General features: G+C 48.6%; 5 protein-coding genes and 1 non-coding gene across 6 annotated transcripts; 4 read left to right on the top strand and 2 right to left on the bottom strand.

Annotated features, from left to right (window-relative positions):
- Positions 1-10: 10 nt before the first annotated feature.
- On the bottom strand, positions 11-1,923 carry AFUA_1G10430 (uncharacterized protein). Its single transcript, XM_747316.3, has 4 exons — positions 999-1,923; positions 900-928; positions 701-838; positions 11-639 (listed from the first exon to the last, which is right to left on the bottom strand). The coding sequence occupies exons 1-4, from the start codon at positions 1,162-1,164 to the stop codon at positions 271-273; spliced, it is 702 nt and encodes a 233-aa protein (XP_752409.2). The 5' UTR covers positions 1,165-1,923; the 3' UTR covers positions 11-270.
- A 1,551-nt stretch (positions 1,924-3,474) lies between these two features.
- AFUA_1G10425 lies at positions 3,475-3,739 on the top strand. Its single transcript, XR_013344473.1, has one exon. It is a non-coding gene; the product is annotated as an uncharacterized ncRNA (non-coding RNA).
- AFUA_1G10420 (uncharacterized protein) lies at positions 3,482-5,682 on the top strand. Its single transcript, XM_077803899.1, has 4 exons — positions 3,482-4,363; positions 4,421-4,438; positions 4,490-5,084; positions 5,150-5,682. Exons 1-4 carry the CDS (start codon positions 4,319-4,321, stop codon positions 5,290-5,292), a joined length of 801 nt encoding a protein of 266 aa, XP_077660069.1. The 5' UTR covers positions 3,482-4,318; the 3' UTR covers positions 5,293-5,682.
- Positions 5,683-5,824: 142 nt separating this feature from the next.
- On the top strand, positions 5,825-7,520 carry AFUA_1G10410 (recombinase RAD51). Its single transcript, XM_747314.2, has 4 exons — positions 5,825-6,168; positions 6,254-6,333; positions 6,404-6,471; positions 6,529-7,520. Exons 1-4 carry the CDS (start codon positions 6,082-6,084, stop codon positions 7,338-7,340), a joined length of 1,047 nt encoding a protein of 348 aa, XP_752407.1. The 5' UTR covers positions 5,825-6,081; the 3' UTR covers positions 7,341-7,520.
- Positions 7,521-7,725: 205 nt separating this feature from the next.
- AFUA_1G10400 (nucleoporin Nup120/160) lies at positions 7,726-12,213 on the top strand. The gene is made up of 3 exons (XM_747313.2): positions 7,726-8,471; positions 8,539-10,680; positions 10,733-12,213. Exons 1-3 carry the CDS (start codon positions 7,829-7,831, stop codon positions 11,887-11,889), a joined length of 3,942 nt encoding a protein of 1,313 aa, XP_752406.1. The 5' UTR covers positions 7,726-7,828; the 3' UTR covers positions 11,890-12,213.
- A 137-nt stretch (positions 12,214-12,350) lies between these two features.
- Positions 12,351-20,239, bottom strand: abcB (uncharacterized protein). The gene is made up of 18 exons (XM_077803898.1): positions 20,153-20,239; positions 20,003-20,102; positions 17,808-19,932; positions 17,498-17,748; positions 16,861-17,398; positions 16,580-16,806; positions 16,237-16,516; positions 15,949-16,182; positions 15,120-15,892; positions 14,903-15,065; positions 14,498-14,839; positions 14,323-14,446; positions 14,197-14,268; positions 14,034-14,149; positions 13,360-13,978; positions 13,230-13,310; positions 12,798-13,172; positions 12,351-12,732 (listed from the first exon to the last, which is right to left on the bottom strand). The coding sequence occupies exons 4-18, from the start codon at positions 17,720-17,722 to the stop codon at positions 12,498-12,500; spliced, it is 4,404 nt and encodes a 1,467-aa protein (XP_077660068.1). The 5' UTR covers positions 17,723-17,748; positions 17,808-19,932; positions 20,003-20,102; positions 20,153-20,239; the 3' UTR covers positions 12,351-12,497.
- Between the last annotated feature and the right edge of the window lie 2,336 nt (positions 20,240-22,575).

Raw genomic sequence — 22,575 nt, 5'->3', positions numbered from 1 at the left:
AGAGAAAGTATACGGATGTGTCGTACATGCCATGTACAGATTAAATTCCGAGGCATTCACATGAGGACATGCCAGAGGATCTGTCGAATAAGACAGAAGGCTATATCGCATACAGCACATGTGAAATAGATCCACAGAGAACAAAATGCGCCCGGTTTCCAAATCCTGACTTTCACAAAGCAGTCAAACACCAAGGATGCCATTCCCCTGACGCCTAAAATCATCTCAATTCCCAAATTAATCATCCATAAATGAGTTGCGTGACACACCTCAGGCGGTCTCGGCTCCTGCACCGACAGGTGGCCTGATCGTACCCAACTCGGACTCCAGAGTGGTGGATCCCTTTTTCCTGCCTGGGATGTGAAATCCAAGGGTTTGCGATGCAGGTTTTGTGCTTCCAGATGTCTGCGACTCGCCAGAGAAGTCGCTAAACCTAGAGAAGATGCCTTTCTTTTTGGGCTTGACCTCTTCGTCGTCAAGTCCCACGTCCTCGAACTTCTCTTCTTCCATAGCCTCGGGCTTCGAGAATCCGTTTGTGTGCGAGGTAGACGGCGACGTTATACGGGAGACTCGCGAGTCTAGTGAAGTTCGAGAAGGCATCGTGTCAGTGTAGCTCACTGGTGAGCGAGCGGATATATCCTAGAGCACCCGGAGTCAGCCGACATACGCTCGGGGTAGATGAAGAGACCTGCCAACTCACAAATGACCGCCGGTACGAATCGAATGATTCGCGGGATATGGAGAAGGGTTCATTATCGTCCACAAGATTTCGATGGTTTGAGGATCGGTTCGAACCGGGATATTTCTTCCAGAAACTCTGTTTCTCTGGGGGCGAAGGCTGTGATTGACAATCCTTAGTTCTGAATCCTGGGACTTCAAGTCACTTGGGATGCAAATACCGGCAGATAAGCACCGTTATCGTCGACAACTGTAGGTTAAAGAATCAGAAACGTCGACTCTCATAGGGCGCTAGGGATTGTTGCGAGTTGAAAGCATACCGCTCAATTTATATTCTGGTGGTTCCTTTTCGTGGCTTTTCCTGATACTCAATGGATTGGAATGATGGCTCTCTGTCGACACCCGGTTGTCTTCGTGCAAGTTCTCAACCTCACCACCATTGGGGGCCACCGACCTCCTGCTCAGGAAGTTACGAAACGGAGCCATTCTAGAGTGAGATCTAATTCAAAATTGCAGAAAGTAGCCAGATATAGGGCTCTTAAAAGGAGCCCCGGATATATTAGGAGTGTAAGTGTGCAACTGCAAGGGAATCTGATTGATTAAAGAACAGGAACCGTGCAAACCCCCCCAATCTCACATGATCGGCGGCAGTGCGGTCCCGTTGGTACAATTTACGGCCGTCTTTCTTGGATGACGATCTTAGCGGCAACACATTAAACCAGAAGTAAGGCTCGAGTCATTGCGTTCCCTCGCTAGTTGCAGTTAAATCGGATGGGATTTGCTGCTAGCCCAGCCTTATACGTCAAGACATCGGCAACCCTCCAAATCCATTATTTTCTGTTTTTCATTGAGACGAGGGGGAAGATTTTTAACCCCTCCTCATGATGTATAATTTTAGACGCCCCACGTCTTTACGGTTGTGCTTGCAATCGGAGTGATTGGTTCCCGCTCTAAAAGGCTAATGTCTCATTTTTCGCAGGAACCAGCACTGATTGTGTATGGACTGCGGTGGAGGGAACGGAAGTGGGGCAGGGAAAGAGTACCGGACACGGATACATCCCTGGAAGTACTCCGGAGTAGACAGTACCCGGGTTATGCCCGCCTCGTGCCTGCACCAAGAACGCACGCCCCAGAATCGATAGGACCACCTAATATCATAGGTGGCAATAGATACTCAGGTACCTTGGTTGCGTGTTGTCTCGGCAGGTCCAGGACACCTAATGGAGGGAAATTACACCTGTATGGTTTATGCATAAATGTTCCACGAGTACCTACCTTTGACTCTTTGCACCACACGTGATACATCAGTCTGATACTATCATGATGCTACTAGTTGCCTTTCAACGACTTCAGTCCTTACAAGACGCTTGCGTCGTTTCTGGTCAGCGTATTGATAAGGTTACTTCCCAAGGGTTGTCTTATACTCTTCTAATAGTATTCACCATGCACTCGACTTATCGACAGGTAGATTTTATCGCCTCATCGCCTGGAACTTTACAGTAATTTGAACCGAGAAATAGTGGTATCCCACATGCCATGCACCATAAGTGCCCCTTTCTCCAGAGAGGGGAAGTATCTTATTCGAGATCTCGGTTCAAGCGTGATCAGGTCTCGGGCTGTTAATGTCCAGAGGCAGGAGTATATGGGTACTCCCATACGCATCGGGTCTCGATTGTAGGCCCGCATTCATGTAGCTTTCTGAGGCGTCTGAATGCGTTTTCACATGTATCTGCATGGCGCATAACTGAAGGTATTTGGCAGTAGAGGGGCCGGCTGGCGTAAAGTATGGATATGCATTGTATGGACAAGGTGTACCCAGAAGGCCTGCGGAAAGGAAAAATGGGAACCTACAGACAAGCTTCCCCAGACCTTGGATTAACTGCCAGGAAAAGCCGGTGTCCACGTGGTGGTTTGGAATATTGGCAGTCACTTAATGCCAACTCTCTACATAAGGTCAGAGTGCTTGAGATTGGACTTCGGGGCGATCTAGACTAGTGGCACCTGACTGAATCAAGGGAATATATGAGATACTTATGATGTGAGTCAGACTTCATTCCTTTGGTTCAGTCGAGTGCCACTCGTCTATTGTGGTACTGATCTGGTGATCTTGAAGAGACTCTGCAAAATAACGTCCACCGTGACATTCATTTCTCTTGCTATCCTGGTGGCAGGTGTTGTCCATGCAGTCGATCTTAAATCCAAGGTACAACGCCTCACGGGCCTTGGTGAGGACGGTCATCGGCCCAGGTGGCAGACAGACCTAAGTGTGAGCTCAGCACGGATTGTGACTATGGGCATATTTGCGATGGCCACCTCCTGAGATGCACGATAGGTTGCAAAAGTTCATTCAACTGCTTCCGAGGTCGCATTGTACTGAGCTGGTCATCCATGCCCACCCCACTTCCAAAGTGCCCAGAATTAAACAGGACAAATACTTCAGTATCAATCACTATACTCGAGGCAATAGCCATGGCAATCGGCGCACTCGGTACCATGATCAGTGAGGCATTTGCTATGTAGACGTGTATGACTGATATATATTATGCATTTGTACGGAGTACTGCACTAGGAGAGATCTCGCTCAGGAACGTGATGGACGGTAGCTCGCGAGGCGACGCAGATTGCCAAGGTACAAAACACAGACATTTCAATTACATGAGAGGACGGAAAAAACGCACAGGTTGAGAAGGGATTGATAGTTTACTAGGTGAACCAACCGATTATTATCGAGGGTGGAACTGTTAAGTCGATAATCATGGAGATTGGATATATTTTTCATTTGAGCGAAACTTACTTAATCTGTCATGGATAACCTAGTGGAAGGCCTGCCGCTAAGTCAGTAACCTTGCTGCGGCATTTGCCAGCGGGAAAGGTGCCCGGTACGAATCCTGGGGTCGTCGTTGTACTCGTGCGAGTAATCCACGATGCTACAAGGCGCTAAGCAATGGAAGTGAATCTTGAGGGAAGCAATTCTGCAGAGACACTTCCACCCTGGGATGGCGTCGCCGGAGGACACCTACCCGTTACAGGGAAGTTGGCTGTTTGGCTGGACAACCGCAATCTTCTTTTTGTTCTCTCTTTCCTTTTGTTTTCCCCCATCTCCGCCGCTTTCCAACAACAACTTATCTATTTTCTTATAACATCCTTAACCACGTACTTTATGTGACTGAATGAGATTAGTTACCTAGTAACCCGACAGTCATCATATAAAGAATGGTTGCTGATACTTATGAGCGTTGAGAAGATCCGCAGTTATGGTATGTTGCGGCGCTGCCTTCATCTTACGGTGTCATCTCTTGCGTCCACGAAATCCATGGATTTGATCATATGTAGACTCAGACATAATGTGTTACCTCAGAAGCCACTGCAGCAAACAGAGCTCTCTGGCAAACGGCGCTCCTTCCATCCCTCGTAGCTACCAATGCAGGGCTATGTCTCTCCTACCCTACACCATCCCAGCTGGCTGAGACCCCTCTCATAGTCCCTTGCCGTATCCATGCGTCCTCATAACCCCATAAACCTGCGCCGCCAAATATCGAATTGAATACCGATCATCGTTGCCTCATTGCACCCGTCCCGTCCTGTCTGTACGCTCGACACACAGAGGTCTCACTGGCGAGAGGCCAGCAAAGCATACACAATGCGGTTCTGGGTAGATTGGGCTCTCTGGCAGAAACTGAGCATGGTAAGTTCGATGAGATCAATGATACAAAGTGATCGAACTCAATGGAAAATGGAACAGGTTCTTGCCGCTCTTCTGGTAGGATCGACTTTCCCACCGTTCACGAAAACGGCACTGATACACTCACAGGCAATAGTCCTTGTCTACGCTTTCTGCATCCTTGCGTATAACCGACGAATGACCAGAAAACATGCCGCCGCGGAAGCGTATCAGAGAATAGAGCGAGGCACCGAGCTCCATCCGGTGTCGACTGGAGGCAGCGACATACCTTTTGGCGCTCGGGCGCTGGAGAAGGGTGTCCAGGTAGATGGTATTTGGATCTCTACCAGTAACACATCAAGCCCGGCGCAGCTCGCAACCCCAAATGCAAGCAGGCCGACGACTCCGGTCGTAAAGCAAACACATCAATCCTCAGATGCTGACATGGCAAGCGATGTACAACCCCGCTGGCACAAGGAACAGCCTGCTCTCAAGGCAGTTGGTGATGACTTTCGACAATTTGTGGCGCCGTCCGGAAAAGAGATCGCGGATAGCAGCAAGTCCAACAGCCGTGATTCCGACAGACTTCCTGGAAATCAGCTTACCCATTCAAATATTATTACGCCTCAGGAGTCCCAAAACTCAGCCGGATCAGATAGACGATCATCGCGAGGTTTCTTCGGGCCACATAGCTCATGGCTGACAAAGTCTCCTGAGAAGACCAAGCGGAAGTCGGTCGTTGACGGTAAGTGCATTTACGAAATTGATATGGCTGTCGTGCATTTCAAAATGCTAATATATCATCTCTAGCATTAGGGCACCGTCGAGGGCAATCGTCGGAAGATTTCAGGCGCAGGATCAGCAGGTTGATCGAGGAGAATATCCAAACACGTCCGAAAGAGGAATTCCAGCTGAAGCCTCTACCGCGAGATGGCGTGCAGCGACACAAGTAGAAATTGCTTCCCGCTACTCACAATCATGATAGTCCTTTTTCTGCGTCATGAAGAACAACTACGCACATTCCGAAGCAGTTGCGTGATGTAGCTTCTCGATTATCCAGAGATCTACTCAAAGCGACCTGTCCTCGGCTCTTTCGGATGAACCTAACTCGCATTCGTATATGATGCCTCCGCTCACTCATACATACCAGGCTGATATGACCAAGCTCTTCAAAAGTCGAGGGCAGAGATTGTATCTTATATAGTACAAGCTTGAATATCCCCTTGAGTCAGGATTATGCTTTTCGCTCCTCTAATGATCCCATATCTCGAATGACATTTCACAGAGGTAGTAGCGATAAGATCTAGGCCTTGCCAGTAGCACCCCACAGAGGAAGCCGTCCGATAATGGATTGAAATTTGGTATTTTGCAACCACTGTTATCGCTGTTGTTGGATTTGATCGTTGGCGCTACCAATCTCAGGCAGCCATCTAGGCTGACATGGCACGTGATCTCGTGAGGGTCAGGACGCGTGCGCGATCTCGTTGATTGTTTAGTTGAGTTATGAACAGGCGATTTGCCACATTAATGAGCTGCAACTTATCCTGTCAAGCTATATTGCCGAATCATCTGTGGTAGCGCCTTCGAGTCTCTAATTTCCGAGCTGATTAATCCGTGGATTAACGCTGAAACCTACGGATTGACTGAAAAACGCGTCCCTTCGCGACAAGACCACTTCCTTGCCGGGTTGTGCAAGTACTGATTGCGCCTACACGACTTGATCTACTTTCTCAGCCAACATCATGACGGCAGACTTGGAAACTCAAAATGAGTATGATGAGAGCGGATTGCCAGGCCCAGGTGCACCCACTCCACTGTCAGCTCTGGAGGTGAGTAACCCAGGAGTGGGATGAATGTTGCGATGCCATGTGTCTTTACACAGACAAGGAGAATTTGCTGATACAGTTTGTATAGGGAGTTGCAGGGTTGACCAGTAGAGACATCAAGCTCTTCGTTGATGCGGGCTATCACACAGTCGAGTCAATCGCATATACGTAGGCCTTCCTATGCATACTTCAGCCCAGCGTAATCTACAGAAAACTACTCACACTCTAAATGATACAGGCCGAAGCGACTGCTGGAACAGATTAAGGGAATTTCAGAGCAGAAGGCGACCAAAATCTTAGTCGAGGGTGGGTGGGCCAACCCAGTCCCCTGAACATCGCGTCTGTCTGACTTTTACTTTATAGCCGCCAAACTCGTGCCAATGGGCTTCACAACCGCCACAGAGATGCACGCCAGACGAAGCGAGCTTATCTCAATTACGACAGGGTCCAAGCAACTAGATACACTATTGGGAGGAGGCATCGAAACAGGGTCGATCACCGAGATCTTCGGAGAGTTCAGGACAGGGAAGAGTCAAATCTGTCATACGCTTGCCGTTACTTGTCAACTGCCGTTTGATATGGGTGGAGGTGAGGGCAAGTGTCTCTATATTGACACCGAGGGAACTTTCCGTCCGGTTCGTCTATTAGCGGTGGCCCAGCGTTATGGACTGGTAGGGGAAGAGGTTCTGGACAACGTCGCCTATGCTCGAGCCTACAATTCAGATCATCAGCTCCAACTACTCAATCAGGCATCTCAAATGATGTGTGAGACCCGTTTCTCACTTCTTGTTGTTGACTCCGCAACCTCCTTGTACCGGACGGATTTTAACGGTCGTGGTGAGCTGTCGTCCCGACAGACGCATCTCGCCAAGTTCATGCGGACCCTGCAGCGACTGGCGGATGAATTTGGAATTGCTGTCGTTATTACCAACCAAGTAGTCGCTCAGGTTGACGGTGGTCCAAGTGCGATGTTCAATCCCGACCCGAAGAAGCCCATTGGTGGTAACATCATTGCGCATGCCAGTACAACCAGATTGAGCTTGAAGAAGGGTAGGGGCGAGACCAGAGTTTGCAAGATCTATGACAGTCCATGTCTACCTGAAAGTGACTGTCTCTTTGCCATCAACGAGGATGGAATAGGAGATCCAAGCCCCAAGGATCTGGAGAATGATTAGGTGCATGATCGGGTTCTTTCAACGATGTTCAGGATGCCATGACAATTATTCACCTTTTACTCAAGTACATATATTCTTATCCTTGTTTTCGAGCGGGCAATGCATATCACAGAGAGTCTTAATTGATTGATGCGAGCATGTTCAGATGTTTGACACTAGTGCCGCTGAAAGACTGTCCATGTAAGAAATATGTAGACTTCTTTGATGCTCTTAGCCTGAAGGAAAAGGTTCAGGTGCACCTAACTATGCAATTTGAGTCAAAATGATCGTTCTGTTCATTTGTTGTCGTCTGTACCCAACACTGTCACCGCGTTGTTTTAATCCGCGCCAAGACCCTGTTTCTTTTTGGAGTAGCAAAAAGAGCTTCAGCTTCCGCCTTGCAACTCCGCCAAATCGCAACACACCATTCCATCTGCCTCGATATCGGCCATGGAGGTTTAAGATCACAATTGACCTATCCGTGGAAGGTGATCTAATGTCAATTCGCCATGGCGAAAATCTATAAGGATACAAGAGTCGACCTTCGGCCATATTCGCCGAACACCGTCGCCAACATCCAGATTCCAAACCAAGAGAGCTCGCGGAACCGCGCCCGATTCTCGATAGCCACATCCTTCGCGAGTCTTGAAGAACCAGCAGCGAAAGACGAGGAGGAGTTTTCTCGCCGATACCTAGCTACACAGGGGTCAATTTACTTCCGGAAACACAAAGTGTATCCCCGAACCTTTCTCTGGCGGGTGGTTAATGACAACAAGGTCCTGGAGATCCAGTGCGTGGATTTGACGAAGGGAGGGATTGAACATCATGAATACGACATCACATTACGCTTCGACTTCCAGGAAGAGATCCTTCCATCCGGGGTTGACATCGCTGACTTGGAGGATCATGACGTGTTGAGTGTGTTTGTGATCACGGCTTCCAAGCAGCTGCACACGTTGACTCTGCGCCCGGAGTTCTTTCGCCGACTAGCGGCAATTGATGAGAATGTATCTGAGTGGTGTAAATCATGCACACCGGCACCTCTGGCTTTCTCGCATCCCCATCGGTTACATGCTAGCAGTCCACTCGAGTTGTTTATTTCTCTAGATAGCGGCGCGCTGCTGCGCCTGACTAGGAGGGCTGGTGACGATGGTACTGTTCCTTCCGATGCCTTCTCCCTAGTGCGAAAGTGTTATACTAACCTCTCTATGCTTTGAAGGCTCGCATTGGACTCCTTTGACATTTGACGAGAGAACCTGGGGGGCGTCGATTCGCGGTCTCGTCCGATGGCATGCGCAACCCACGATCAAGTACCAGGGACGCAACCTTGATGTAAACGCGGCCAATGCGATTGCCACTACCTCCGACCAAACTTATGCATTCGCGGTTTGCTTGAACCATACTCTGAAGATATGGAACCTCGCTACGAATAGACTAGCCGCCACTAAGGATCTCTTAAACCGACCAGTACAACAGCAGGAATCCGCAGCATACTCATTAAACCCCGCCGAATCATCATTCATTCGTGTGTTTAATGTGGAGAGAGCTCTGGATGGCGGTTATCGCTACTACATAGTCACCTACTCGCCCTTTGAGGATGGGCGCTTCAAATTCTGGGCTGTCAAAGGAGGCCTGACGTCGCAGCTGGTCGTCGAGGACCTCTTTCCTGACGCTGCACTGACGCCGTTGGACCCAGACCCTACAGGCAGCATGTTCTGGAGTATCGCTGATTTCCAGGTCAAGCCCATGGAGGAAGGGAAGCGCATGGAGCTGTGGGTGCTGTGGAGAAATAACAGCGTGTACCAACTGTATACACTGCATTTCAGCTTCGAGACGCTGGTTACAGACTGGGCGACGAATTGGGTGTCCACGGCCATGGACACGCGGACACATGCATCATCACCCGCTGTTACATCGGCGGATGCGCTGGACCCGACAGAGAAGTGGTTGAGCTTCCTCCTACAGCCGAACCGATACTCGCCTGAGGTACTTGAGACTGCTTTGTCTGTTTATCAGGAAGCACTTCGGCCCCTGTCCTTCCCTACGGCACCAAAGAAAAGCGCGCCTCTTCAGGAACGACTCTGTTCGACGGTCGCTGCCACAGTTTCCCTTCGTAAGTATGCGGAGGATGACATGGATTTTACAAGGTACCGGACAGACACAGACTCCAAATGGCGCCAATTCTGGCAGATCGCGGAAGACATCAACAAGCGAAGATTCGCAGCGATTCGCCTTGCGTATGATGTCTACAACGAAGTTCCCTGGATGCTTTTCTCGGATAGCTGTGCAGTCATTCGCGAATGTAGCCCTACCGAGTTGCTCCTGCATAACTCAGGCTCCGAGCTTCGAACGGAGGGGCCCAAGATAGCCGACCGGTGGAGCCACAGGAACCTGGGCTCGGAGATTGGCGATCTTTACGAGCAGGCATCGTTCCTGTTGAAGGTTGCTTCCGGTTTTAGGAAACGTTTCCCCCCTGAACTCGAAGCAGCGTGCCACTGCGCCCTTGAGGCAGAAGTCTATGCGGAGCCTTCATCGTCCATCCCAGACCGGATGGATGCGTTCCGTGAGCGGTGCGACTTCACCGAGCAGGTTTCCAATAAAACTTATGACGGCCTGCTTGCTGCAATGAATGAGCGTTTGAATATTTACAACTTGTCGAATGATGTCTTCTACACCATCATTGACACGATACCTCTCGGCTTCCCTGGCAAAGATTCAGAACTTCTTCCCACTCGTTTCGGGGTGAAAGTAACTGTCAACGGCGCCCAGGAGACCATTGAGAACACACGGCAGCTTCTCATCGACCTGTTACTCCTCGTGGTCTTCGTGGACGGAGAGGTCCAACAGGAGGACGGGTCGACTTTTGATGCCGGCGATCTCTTTGCTACGCTCATCTCTCTTTTGAGGGAATACGAGATGATGTCCTGGCTCAGCTCGAACGTCCGAAAGTGTGCCGACAAGTCTCCGAGTGTCATTAGTGATACGTCCAACTCGACGTTTTCCCTGAAAGACTCCACACCCAAGGGCAATGGCGAGCGAGTCGTGACTATTTTGGAGGATCTCTTCGCCACTGATATTAAACCTCGCCAAGCTATTGGCTTGCCCCAGAGCTACATACTGACACTCGGTATTCGAGATGTCCTTTCCTGGGTGACTCGCCAAGGGGAGGTGGCCTACCCGAACGCACTGGTTTACATTCAGTGCGATCTCATTGCGAAGAACAACTTTGACCTTGCCTGGGATTTCTTGCGCTTCCAAGCAGCCACATCATGGTCAACTTATGTGAAGGGTCGTTTATATGTGGCGATGTCCGAATTCGACACTGCGGCTTTGTACTTCCGTAAGGCTGCATACCTCCTCTGTAAGTTATACTTGGCTGTGTACTTCAATCCCAATCGTCTAACATATTACAGCATGCGGTAAACCTCTCGGCAACTTGCATGAGATGTCATCAACGCTACTGGACATCGTCTCGGTAGACTGTTTCCACAACGGACCCCCCAAATACTTCCAACATATCTTGTCGATATTCGAACAGGCACGATCCTTTTCCCACGTTGCAGACTTTGCCAGCCTTGCACTACAAGCGCTCGCAAGTGAAAATAGGGATGAAAAGGACCCTGAGCGTATTAACATGCGCACCGACCTGCTCTCGCGTCTTTTCTATGCGTCCTTGAAGACCTGCCAATTTGACCTGGCCTATTCAGCAATGTCTCGATACGAGGATCATGCACTGCAGCGATCCGCCCTCTCCTCTCTTATCACCGCCATATTGAATGCCTCCGGACCTGGCCTGTCTGGACTTCAGCAGATTCTACACTTTCCCACATCGCTCCTCCCAAATATCGCCACTCATGTGGATGACACACTTGTCTCCCTTGCTCGGAAGCAGACCTCCTTCAATTCTCTATTGGAAGCCGGAACAAAGTGGGCCGACACCACACCAGATTATCAGCGCATCCTGCAAGCATACCGTGTTGCCCGTAATGATTATCGCGGAGCTGCCGAAATCGCGTATCGAAACGTCCAACGTCTAAGACATGCTAGAGACAGCCCGTCGCATCATCTGGTTCTAGCCAAAGGCAGAGATGCTGACGATACGCGGCAGACGGTCGAGGAGGACGACCCGGAGAGCAAGGAAATCCGCAACGAGCTTCTGTCTCTGATCAACCTACTTGGCTGCGTTGACAAGAGCGAAGCCTACATCCTCGTTGAGAAGGAAGATTCGACGCCTGTGGCCCGCCACCACGGCGTTCCAGCGGACGATGACGGCAATGTCTTCATGGACGATGCAGATACCAGCTCTCTTACACCCACAGGATCTAGACGCAGTATCAGCTCCAGCACAAGCGCTATCAAACCTCATACTCCCAGAGATAGCAAGTCCTCGGTCTCCGGTGCGGGTATCAACAACCACCGCCAACGGCGGGTCATAGTGACTCTCGACCACCTCCGTCGCGAATACCAGTCTGAGCTGGACCGAGTCAGCAGAATCGAAAGAGGAGATTGGGAATTCGGGCTTCTTGACGCGCCGGAAGCAGATAATGATGATACAATGCTCCTTGCTTAGATGCGTGAACATGAACAATATTTGTTCCTCAGAGTTTAGACTCAGGCGTTGCACCTGGAACTTGAAATTCGACTTTCTGTATCGCAGATAAAAGGCATGGGGCTCCATGACTTGTTATTTACTGGTTCTGATTCTAGCCTGGATTGATCGCAATTGCAACATATGGGTGCCAAATAGGATGGATAATGTTTTTCTCTACCTCTTCTCATCTACCTCCTCGTTTCTGTTATTGAATGTTTAAGCAGCAGTACTGTACTGGGTAGCCATAGTCATAGTCATGTCATGCTCAGGAGTGGGAATAAATACTTGCAGTTTGCACCTCTGTTCTTGATGACTTGCGTCTGATCGTGAACTGCTCCGTAGTGGCCTTGACTCTACATGACTCGCTTGACGAGACTGATGTGGCTGAGACTATTTGTCGCTGCTGGCAAGTATGCGGGTTTGGAGTCCTACTCTTGCCCCAAAAAGCCATAATGATTATATGTATAATTCATATTTATTAAAGCACATAGGCTATCCTACTCCCAACCGTACTTTGTACTCAGTATCGAGAAACCCTAGATATAATCCTGCATCATACACTCTGGCCCAGCAACGCCAGCAACCCATTACTGCTCCTCCGCCAACGCCATCGAGCTCGCATATAGTCTGCTGAAGTAGGAGCCCTCCGTCGAGAGAAGGGTACATGGATCCCCGGATTCCACGACGCGGCCCGCGTCAAGGACAACGACCTTGTCGTAGTCGAGGATTGTCTCGAGTTTGTGGGCGACGGCGAGAATGGTGTGCGTGCAGAATTTCTCTCTGATAACTCTTTGCATGATTTCGTCTGTCTTTGCGTCGACGCTGTTGTGGATATGGTCAATATGATATCCCATGAGCAAGGTGGAGGAGATGAGGTCGTGACGTACTTGCTTGTAGCTTCGTCTAGGACGAGGACCTTCCCCGGCCGGAGGATAGCTCGCGCGAGACAAAAGAGCTGTTGTTGGCCTTGCGAGAGGAAGACCTCGCTGATGTCGGTGTCTAGTCCGCCTTTCTCTTGGATCTTGGTATAGAGCCCTACAGACTTTATGGCTTCGATTATGGCTTTCTCGGCGTAGGAACCATTGGGGTCCATGTTGCGTCTGATGCTGCCTTTGATCAGGAGCGGGCTTTGAGAAACGCCGTTGATGCGTGAGCGGATCTCTTGACGGGGAATCTTGGTGATGTCGACGCCATCGATATGAATACTTCCCGAGCTGAGCTCGACCATTCGGAAGAGACTCATGATCAGTGAGGTTTTGCCGCTGCAGTGGTGTAATTAGACATTGGCTTGGTCTGACTGAGGATCAGACTGGACTTACCTGCCTGTCCTCCCGCATATTCCGACTTTCTCTCCTGATTTGATTGTCAAAGACACATCGCCCAGGACTGGCTCTGAAGGTCTTTATATGGCGTTAGTGGGTATTTATAGCTCGAAGGCAATCTGCATACCTGTACTCTGCAGATACTGATTTGAATTCGATGTCCCCTCCCCAAGGCCAGTTGGGAGGCACGTCGTCCTTCTCAGTTGGCAGGTTCTCTGAGCTGACGGTCTCTGTGAAAGAGCGGATTCGCACGATGGAGCCAATATGGGTCTCAAGGTTTGTCCAGAAGGTCACAAGCAGTTTGATGCTTTGGCTGAACAATATCACGTTCAACAATGCCACGCCAACGTCACCTGCGCTGATCGTCCCCCTCAATGTTACCACGAGAACAATCAGTATGACAGCAATTGCCGCCACGACCATGTCCAGCGTCAGGGTCAGCCAACGCTGTATAGCGTACAAGAGATAGAATGGTCTTTGCGAATAGTCAAGCAGCTGAAAATTCTTGTCCTCCAGCGCTGGCTGCCAACCGAAAGCTCTCAAAGTCACCAGGCCGTTGAGGCAGTCGCTGAAATGAGAGTATAAAGGTGCCTTGGCTTCAAGGTCTAAGAATCGCAGCTGCCGTGAAGTTCGAAGGTATACCTTCTGGATTGAGTATACGGCAAGAATCACCAATGGAAATGAGATAGCGGCATATCTGGAAGCAATACCCATGAGGATCATCTGGGCGAGACAGAGAATCAAAGCTAGAGTATGTATGGTGAGCGGCCTGCCAAACCTACAACAGTGTCCTACACTTACTGGCAAACGTGTTGATGGCTGCAACTGGGAGCTCCATGTCAATGAGCTGCAAGTCCTGGCTAAACCGATTGAGTATAGAGCCGCTATCCGTTGCCGCAAAGAACGACATGGGAGCGCTACCAACAGTTAGAGACATCTGTGAAAACGAAGACCCATGACGTACTTTAGAACTGTTGCTAGCAACTTTCTATGAAAGCTTTCACCAGATTTGGGTACCATGTTTATCACCATCTCCCTACAACGCATGTCAGCCCTTGCACGTCGTGTCTAGAAGTTAGGGCTGTCTTACCAGCAGCCGATGATCAGAGAAAGCATGCCAACAGCACCGAGCATTGCGTAAATTCCGAGATAATATCCAGTACGGCCATTTGGGTCTTCCTCGTTTGAGATTGCCCACCATTTCACCCAGATACCTGTCATGTCGGTTAGCACGAGACGCTGAAGAGGGGTTACAGACACCGTACTTGGAAAAGATATGCAAAATACAAATCCGGAGATAGCCACTAGGAAGATCACCGTTGGCAGCCAGCCAATTGATCGAATGTAGTACAAGTAGATCGACAAATCGCCGCTCTGCCTTCGCGGGTCTTCTTTAATTGCCTCTGTCCTGTTGGGTCGCAAAATTTTGGGTTGAGCAAGGTCGGTTACAGAAGGCTTGTCGATTTCGGACTTCCATTCAGGCGAGCCCAACCCGAAGCTTGAGACATAACCTCCAGCAGCATTGAGTGCCTTGAGACTTCCTTGCTCTGAAGCATAGCCCATTTTGTCCAGCACCACAATCTGATCGGCATAAGGTAGTCTTTTGGCTATAATGGTTTATATCTGATCAGTATGGACACCAAAGTCATTGCTAATACTAGGTAACACACCTGACGATGAAGCAACTATGATTGTTGAGTTAATTTTGCGTAGCAAGCCATGGATGCCAACGAGACTGTGGAAGACGTAGTCCTCTGTTGCTGCATCCAAGCCGCTGAACGCATCGTCGAGGATGACAATATCTTTTCTAGCGTACACAGCTCTTGCAAGGGCCTATGTTCATTCATCACATTAGCGAGACTCCGTATCGTAGGGCACTGAACCTACAATTCGCTGGCTTTGGCCTCCACTCAGAGCAATTCCCTTGCTGCCAATCACTGTTTCGTCCCCTCGTGGTAACTGTTCAAAGTCTTGGACAAGACCGCAAGCGTGTACAACACTTGCATACCACTCTTTGTCAAAGCTTGACATGGCAACGATACTCTCCCGAATGGTTGCGTTCATATGCCACGGAATCTGGTCGCAAAATGCAATGCTGTCGGACGAGAGCCTTATCTCCCCATTCACACATGGCACCTCGCCGAGAATAGCCTTCAGCAATGTTGACTTGCCGCAGCCGGAGGGCCCAACAATCATAGTGAAGCTTCCCCGCGCTATTGAGATTGTTAAACCCTTTAGTACAGGCTCTTTCTCGACATTCCAGGCGAACGTTGCATTCTTTACTGTCAGCGCATCGTGATACACAGATTTCCCACGATGGATCGACCGATCCGAAGCAGTTTCAGTGGCGTCAGAATCATCCACAAGAACCATAGCTTTTGGCTCAAAGCTCTCATAGGAAGCGTGTAACGGCTTAAGCCGGCAATCAACGTGGTCGTCTTTCTCGAGGAATTCTTGAATACGGCTGAAAGAACCAATAGAGCCAACGAACGTCATTAGAGCCATGACAAGAGAAAGCAGTGGATCTGCTAGTAGTGCAAAGAGTGACAAGGATGTATAAGCTGTAGACATATCAAACGCAGAGTCCTTCCCTCTGCTATGCATTATGCCATAGAAAGCTCCGAGTGCGAAGATAGGAGCGAAGATGCGAGTGGTCCAACCTATATGGGATTGTTAGAGATCAGCAAATCACGCTATGCCAACGAGATCAACATACCGAGAGCCATATTCCAGACTAAGAGTCTCCGAAATTTCTTCGAAATCTCTAGTTCCTCCAGCCGCAGCCCGTGCAGGCTTTTCATAATGGCAGACTTGAGACCCAGCATCTTGATTCCCTTCATTGAGCTAAGCATTGAAGCGGTGGACGAAATACGCCTTTCAATAGCTTCAAGCCACACTGCCTGCCTAGCCACCACAAAAGACAGTGTGATAAGGCATCCGATAAGAGCCACTGGTCACGGTCAGTTGGCTGATTGCAAAGCCTGGAGAGAAGAGCCAATCTTACCTAGAGCAACTCCTACAGGAACCACACAAGCGACACCCAGCTCCCTCTCAAGCAGGTAAATTGCCAGGGCTATTTCAGCAGCATTACCCCAGATATCATGGATTGTTTGCCAGCCCTGAACGATCCTTTCAATATCCGCACTCATCAAGGTGAGGGATGCAGCGGGATCGGCATCTTTGATGCCAAGCCTGCTTGCTTTGTTATAGATCATCGAGACGACACCTCCTCTGACCATGGTAATGGTGCGATATGTCATATGCTGGTACTGGCCCATCGTAACCTAGTGTAGGGAGTTCAACGTTAGAGGATCATCATTACGAATTGGAATGAACCGTGTACTCACCCCCATTCCAATGTAAACGAGTATGTAGGCACCTATCAAACCATATCCGATGCTGTTTGTGTGATTGTTCACCGGTTCCGTGGCGAAGGCTAGGGATCGGTGTAGCAGCAATGGCTGACAGAAATTTAATGCGGCCAGGCATGCTCTTGGAGGCACAGCTGAGAGAAGAGGCCATTTGAATGCTTTTAAGGAGATGAACAGCAACGTATTTGGATTTTTTTTGGGGACTAACTCTTGTCAGTTCGGCCTATATGAGCAGAGAGTCAGATTTGGGATGGTACCTTTGTCCCAGAGAGTCTCCAAGGTGCTGTACAGTCGTCTGGAGCTTAGATGCTTATCGAGGTCGAAAAGATCTTCGACGTCGAGGATCTTGGAGAATCCCGATCGAAACAACGGATTCAGCCATAAGAAGAACGAGCGATTGAAGATACCTGCTGTAGCTTCGGGAGGATACCCCGACTGCCCCTTTCTGAGAATGTGCCTCTTTTCCACAGCCTCAAGGATGAGAAGAAGAAACTTGATTCCAACTGTGACCGAGGTTAGGATGGCAATTGTTTCGTCTGTTTGGCCACTGCTGCGCAGCCATAGTGTTCTTGTCTTTGCTATGTCAAAGAGCAAAGTGAAAAGAAGGTAGATGTTTAGAAGGAAGGATGGTGTGGTTGACCGTAGATGTTCAGCACAAGACAGAAGACATAGAATAAAAAAGCCAACAGTTATAATGGCGTTTGCTGCAATTGAAGCCTGGGTTCTGGTCGCAGCTGGACGCGCCCAATAGACTGCGAGGACCAGTTGAACAATGCCTAAGGCAAGCCACGCAGTCTACAGCATCAACAACCAAAAAGGCAATGGTAAGCAAACGTCTGGAAATTCACAAAGGGACTGCCCTCTAGGTACAAGAGGAAGGTTAGAGAAACGTACAATCTTAGCCCATAAGAGCCATGAGGCTACAACTTTTGCTTGTCTCCAGAACAAATGATAAAGTCGAAACGGAGCGATGATCAGCACGATCCCCAACGGCAGGATCCCCAGGATGAGCTCCTCAAAAAGCAAAGAGAAGTCAAAACCGCCTCGACAGGACAGTGCAGGAATATGCAGAGTGTTGTCCACCTGCTGGCATGACAGAGGTGGTGATGATCCTGTCATGACTACAATCTAGGTGAAAGTTCCATCTACATTCGAGGTCTTCAGTATGGACACATGGACTGATGGCACGGAGATAGCCTTATACCTGATGCTGGATAATCGACTGATCCAAATGGCCCCAAGGTATCCCTCGACCTAATCCAGAGCTTACGATCAAGGTTCAGCAATGATGTCCCCTTGTGCCAACAGAAGTCTCATGGTGATGTTTCAGCATCCACAAGGCTATTATAGGCGAGTCTCGTATGATTTGCGCCGGACCAAAAAAAGATCTGATGAATTGTTGCTTTGCGAGGTGTTCTTCTACTTGCTTAGGCCAGCTGAGGCCAAAGTCTTGCCACCGGCCTACCTCACATTTAAGGGCTCGCTTCTAATTACGTTGACTTCGTACAGAGTACATTGAAGAAGAATAAGCAAGTTATCCACCGACGATCGACGGAGTCAGCGTGGCAGACGAAGAGTTAGTGTGGAACCTCAATCATTATGCCAGAGGCGTGGTGGGATTTGCTCCGAATGTGTCGAGGCCTCGAGCTAATGTATATAATTTCTTTTTTTCCTTGATTGACTGCGGCACTTGCCGTTGTATCGCCCTTTTTGTCATTTTTCTCGTTGTCTCCCCCCGGTTTCCTGATCAATGGTGCAGATTGCAGGAAAGACTAGCAGGGCTCTGCTCGCATATTGCCTCTTTAGGAGCAAGAGACGAGGCGGATTGAGTGGATGTGAAGACCCGTAAGGTACGGTAGTTCTTGAGCTTGAAAATTGCAGGCTTGGCTTAGTAGTTCTTCCACTTCTCCCGTCAACAGAGCGCTACGACAGGGTGGACGAAATTTCCGACTGGGCACGAGGGTACGTGGCGTGTAACATCATTACATTGACCCTGGCAAACAGCGCATAAGCATAAGGTCAGGCTTGCTTTTTGCACTCCCGGGGGGTACCTAGTTTGCTTTACATAACCCTCTTACCTACGCGGTTAACATGGCTAAAAGCAGAGCCTTCTCCACTCTCACTTCGACGCTTTGCGTGGAACTGATGGCGAATCGATTGCCAGTTTAGATCCCAATGGGAAGGAGTATTCTACAGTGCTCAGTTTAGGATCTACTGTGACTTAATCTACCATCCGATTACTACAGCCTTAATTGAAAGCCGTATACAAGTAGTACAACAGTGAACACTGCACTGTAACCGCTAGCCTCGATATATGAATAGCTAAAAAGAATTCAAATACCCCAAAACAAACTCCAACCGGTGTCCAAGGGAGCCGCATTCAATCAAAACTCCCCGTTGACGTTTCCTTTTCGTCTTTCTGCACCAGCAGTCTAACTCCGACAAGAGGTGATCATGTGTGGAGTCCAATCATGTATGTCTTACACCACGCTCACAAAACTCTGCCTGAAGACCCATATTTGACTCTTTGAGATCTTGTTGTCTCCACTCAGCCGCGCAGAAGTGGTCTAGAGCCCATTGACTCTTGAGGTTTAGTCATGAGAGGCTAGGAGTCGTCGAGCCATTGACGTGTTAGGCAGAGTTTGTCAATAGTCAGGTGAGGTCTGTCTAAGAACATTTATCCCAGATCCGTACCACTGCCCCATCGAGTTTGACGACGAGGGAGACCTAGAAGTACGAGGTCTCCGTCGACTCCTGTTAGGTGGCGTGTTGGCGGCACGCCACCATGGGAAGATGTCTCAGTAGCCTCATCCTCACCGCATGGTTAAAGTCCCAGGTACAAGTTCACCTAGTAGACACTGTAGTCTGTAGACTCGGAGGCTACCAGGTATGAACGACATCGTGACAGACGGACGATCGGGGGTGGGCGTTGGGGCGGGCAAATGGAACGTGCTGGCATCCCAGTTTCTCTTGATTCCTGCAGGCGCTAATGCACTTGGGCCAGTCGGGCTTGAAATGTGGCTGCTGGTCAGGAATTGTTGAAGCCAGGGTTCGAACGCGCCATTATTGACAACCAGTTGGTCCAGAAGCCAGCACAGAGAAAATGGACTGAGAGAGTTGTATAGTAGAATAGGGATGAGGGACCACACAAATGTTTTAAAAAGTGACAGGGTTTCTGCCCTAGTCCAAGTCGACAGGCAACCCGTTGACCTGTACAAAGTACCTCATGGATCCACGGCGTAAGTACCAAGTAAGGTATGGAGGAGGAAGCGAGGCACCGACGCAAGCCGAGGTTTGAGCGTTTCCGTATCGGCAGGATGTTTGCTCACCTACTCAATATTAGTACCCATTTTGAAAGATTAATCCAACCCCACAGATCCTGCTTTATTGGCAGCCAACACCTTTAGGCTTTGTCTCCTTAAGATATGGAGTAGTTCCGGCAGCACTGAGCAGCGATCCCGTCCAGAAAGTTAAAATTCATGGAACGAACCGGAGTTTGCTTCTGGGTCAGGTACACATCACGGAAGCTAAGATAGTCTGGTACACTACCTTGTTTTTTCGGTTGTTGAATGTTGAGATCCCAGGTCATAATGGTTCGGAGTCGGTTAGTTGTGATTGATGTTTTTTCTATTCATAATAGATGATATTATCTACTACAGTCACACGACATTACCCCGTACTGCCAGTTACTTGACATGTCATATCTACTCTTTTCAGTGACAGTTAATTGTAGAATAGCTTGGAGTGGGACCCACCGCTGATCATAGCATCATGATAGTATCATATTTGTAGTAATATTAATTAGAAGAGATGGAGGACTAGAACAGGCTGTTTGTATGTTAGCGTCTGCCAAATCTAAGACATAACAAACAGATCCACGGAGGCTAAGATAACTTGGGTAAGACTTCTTTAGTGGCCTAACTTGGTATAGTTTGCTTGCAGTTCCATCAATCAATGTCTACTGACTAGATCACTTTACATTTGATTCAGCAGATTCTCTGATTTGTAATCGTACCCAGAGTACATGGGAGGCTATGATGGCCATTAGTATGCAGATCGCATGACAGTTTCTGTTACCAGAACAAATTGATATTCTCTTCAAGGCGTATGGGAAAATGCATCATTGTGTAGCTTGGTTCTCTTCCGAACAGCTGTATATTTAGGAGCGATCCTCAGCCAGTAGATCTTCAGGAGCGGGTAAGAATACTCCGTATTTATGTCATGAACTGGCGGATGAGCAAAAATTAGGTAGCGGATCTCCGATTTTAGCATGCCACCTCTCTCTCTCTCTCCATGGCTCTCCCTCTGGCTTATGCAAGTCAACTTAAACACTGACGCTCAGGAGGAAAAGCTTCTAAGCGAGCATCGCTTCCTGGTCTCCCTTGCATAGTATTTGGTTTTAGTCTCGGATACTCTGAGTTATCATATTATTATTTTTAACAACAACAATATGATAAATAATAATGTCCAGATCAAAGCTGTGATTTTCCAGAGGTGGATAGTAGACGGAAACTTGAAATAGGCATCCCGATGGACCATATTGGTATCGGATTTGTCCGGCAATACGGGGCCACTTCAGTTCTTGGAAAGTTCCCCAAAATTACCTAAAAATGATAAAGATCAACTGCAAACACGTTTTGTTGACATCTAGACTATTACCCGCAATTCCGTGGATACTGATCTATTTTCTTTTGTTCCGTTGAGTCGGCATCGGACATCTACATTTTACACATCAATATCGCAAGATCAACATCGGCATGCAACAGCCGGAGGTTCAGCATACCCGGAAAGAAGTAGCGAGCTGTCCCATAACATGCAATCAAGGGATATGGTTCTGCACAGTAATAAGCGAGAGAGACGTGTCAAAATCGATCTTCAGGCAGCAATAATAATCGCATCATTGTAGGCTTTCTGAATACAACCTCTCAGGGTCACTGTTATTGAGTAGGTAAGAGTTACAAATGACAACAGTAGATGGCAATAATGTAAGCGACTTGTAGTGTGCTGTAAAACATGATTTTTCTTTTTCCTTTTTGAGTATCGACTAGTACTTTTTTTTCTTATTTTCTTCTTCCGGCTAGAGGAATATTTTTATTTTTATTTTATTCTATTTATTTTTTTTTTTTGTTTTCTTGACTTTCTTTCTAGCTCTATTCGACAGACTATCGAGTCATTCTCCATCAAAGCTCCTAGGTACCCACTTAACCGGTCAGTGCCTCGATGCTCCTCAGACTGGATCTGTATTTTCCTAGTTTCTTCAATAGATGGTTTTAGATAGTTCTTCCAACGCAAAGTCAACGGCCAATAACCTAACTGTATTTTGTTTCTATCGCGAGAAGCTGGGTCATGGAAATGAACTAGGAGTATACTGAAGTGGACCGCTTTCGTTCCTGACCAGGCTGGATATTTGATACCTGAAAGGATGCCGAACCTGTGTTATGGGGCTGAATGTGGTTCTTTCTCTTGTGTAAAGGGCGTATGTAAAACACTCGTTAGGTAGAATTCATTATACTCTCACCAAGCAATAAAAAAAAAATTGAAACAATCGTGGTGAAAACAGCTCTTCTGGTAAATCACCATAGTAGCTAGCGTGGACCAATCAGACCGTTGTCATCATCGGCCTTCTGATTGGCGAAAATAAGGTACGGTACGGAATACCTCCCCGAGCTTCTTCCAGGTCTGAGCTTTCAAACTCTAGTTCGACTGGAGTCCAGATCAGACCCGGAATCCTATATTTTCTCACACCGAGTGTTATTCTTATTCAACAAGGAGGCTACGAGTCGATTAAGCCCTGAACTTCTGCTATGATTCGAATAAAAGTACGGAGTACCAGTGGGTCGTCTCCCGCTAGACACCCGCTACCGTACGGAATACATAGGTACCTGACCCAAGAACATCCATGATTCGTGACATACCTCATGGTATCGAGATTTGGTTCCAGACCGCGGATGAATGCGCTAGATCGCGACGGG

This window comes from Aspergillus fumigatus, chromosome 1, assembly GCF_000002655.1.
Source record: "Aspergillus fumigatus Af293 chromosome 1, whole genome shotgun sequence".
In the NCBI taxonomy this organism is placed as follows: domain Eukaryota; kingdom Fungi; phylum Ascomycota; class Eurotiomycetes; order Eurotiales; family Aspergillaceae; genus Aspergillus; species Aspergillus fumigatus.
The sequence above is the reverse complement of the archived record's forward strand: the minus strand, read 5'-3'. Positions and strand labels throughout refer to the sequence as shown.

Bases quoted from the DNA above. Each gene is read 5' to 3' on its own strand.
- abcB (XM_077803898.1), bottom strand. From the start codon at position 17,722: ATGACAGGATCATCACCACCTCTGTCATGCCAGCAGGTGGACAACACT. The intron at 16,183-16,236 runs GTAAGATTGGCT...GACCGTGACCAG, and splicing joins TCCTGTAGGAGTTGCTCTAG to TGGCTCTTATCGGATGCCTT. The intron at 13,173-13,229 runs GTAAGTCCAGTC...ACACCACTGCAG, and splicing joins ATATGCGGGAGGACAGGCAG to CGGCAAAACCTCACTGATCA.
- AFUA_1G10400 (XM_747313.2), top strand. From the start codon at position 7,829: ATGGCGAAAATCTATAAGGATACAAGAGTCGACCTTCGGCCATATTCG. The intron at 8,472-8,538 runs GTACTGTTCCTT...TATGCTTTGAAG, and splicing joins TAGGAGGGCTGGTGACGATG to GCTCGCATTGGACTCCTTTG. The intron at 10,681-10,732 runs GTAAGTTATACT...AACATATTACAG, and splicing joins TAAGGCTGCATACCTCCTCT to CATGCGGTAAACCTCTCGGC.
- AFUA_1G10420 (XM_077803899.1), top strand. From the start codon at position 4,319: ATGCGGTTCTGGGTAGATTGGGCTCTCTGGCAGAAACTGAGCATG. The intron at 5,085-5,149 runs GTAAGTGCATTT...TATCATCTCTAG, and splicing joins GCGGAAGTCGGTCGTTGACG to CATTAGGGCACCGTCGAGGG.
- AFUA_1G10410 (XM_747314.2), top strand. From the start codon at position 6,082: ATGACGGCAGACTTGGAAACTCAAAATGAGTATGATGAGAGCGGATTG. The intron at 6,169-6,253 runs GTGAGTAACCCA...CAGTTTGTATAG, and splicing joins CTCCACTGTCAGCTCTGGAG to GGAGTTGCAGGGTTGACCAG. The intron at 6,472-6,528 runs GTGGGTGGGCCA...TTTACTTTATAG, and splicing joins GACCAAAATCTTAGTCGAGG to CCGCCAAACTCGTGCCAATG.
- AFUA_1G10430 (XM_747316.3), bottom strand. From the start codon at position 1,164: ATGGCTCCGTTTCGTAACTTCCTGAGCAGGAGGTCGGTGGCCCCCAAT. The intron at 839-899 runs GTATTTGCATCC...TGTCAATCACAG, and splicing joins ATAACGGTGCTTATCTGCCG to CCTTCGCCCCCAGAGAAACA. The intron at 640-700 runs GTGAGTTGGCAG...CGGGTGCTCTAG, and splicing joins ATTCGTACCGGCGGTCATTT to GATATATCCGCTCGCTCACC.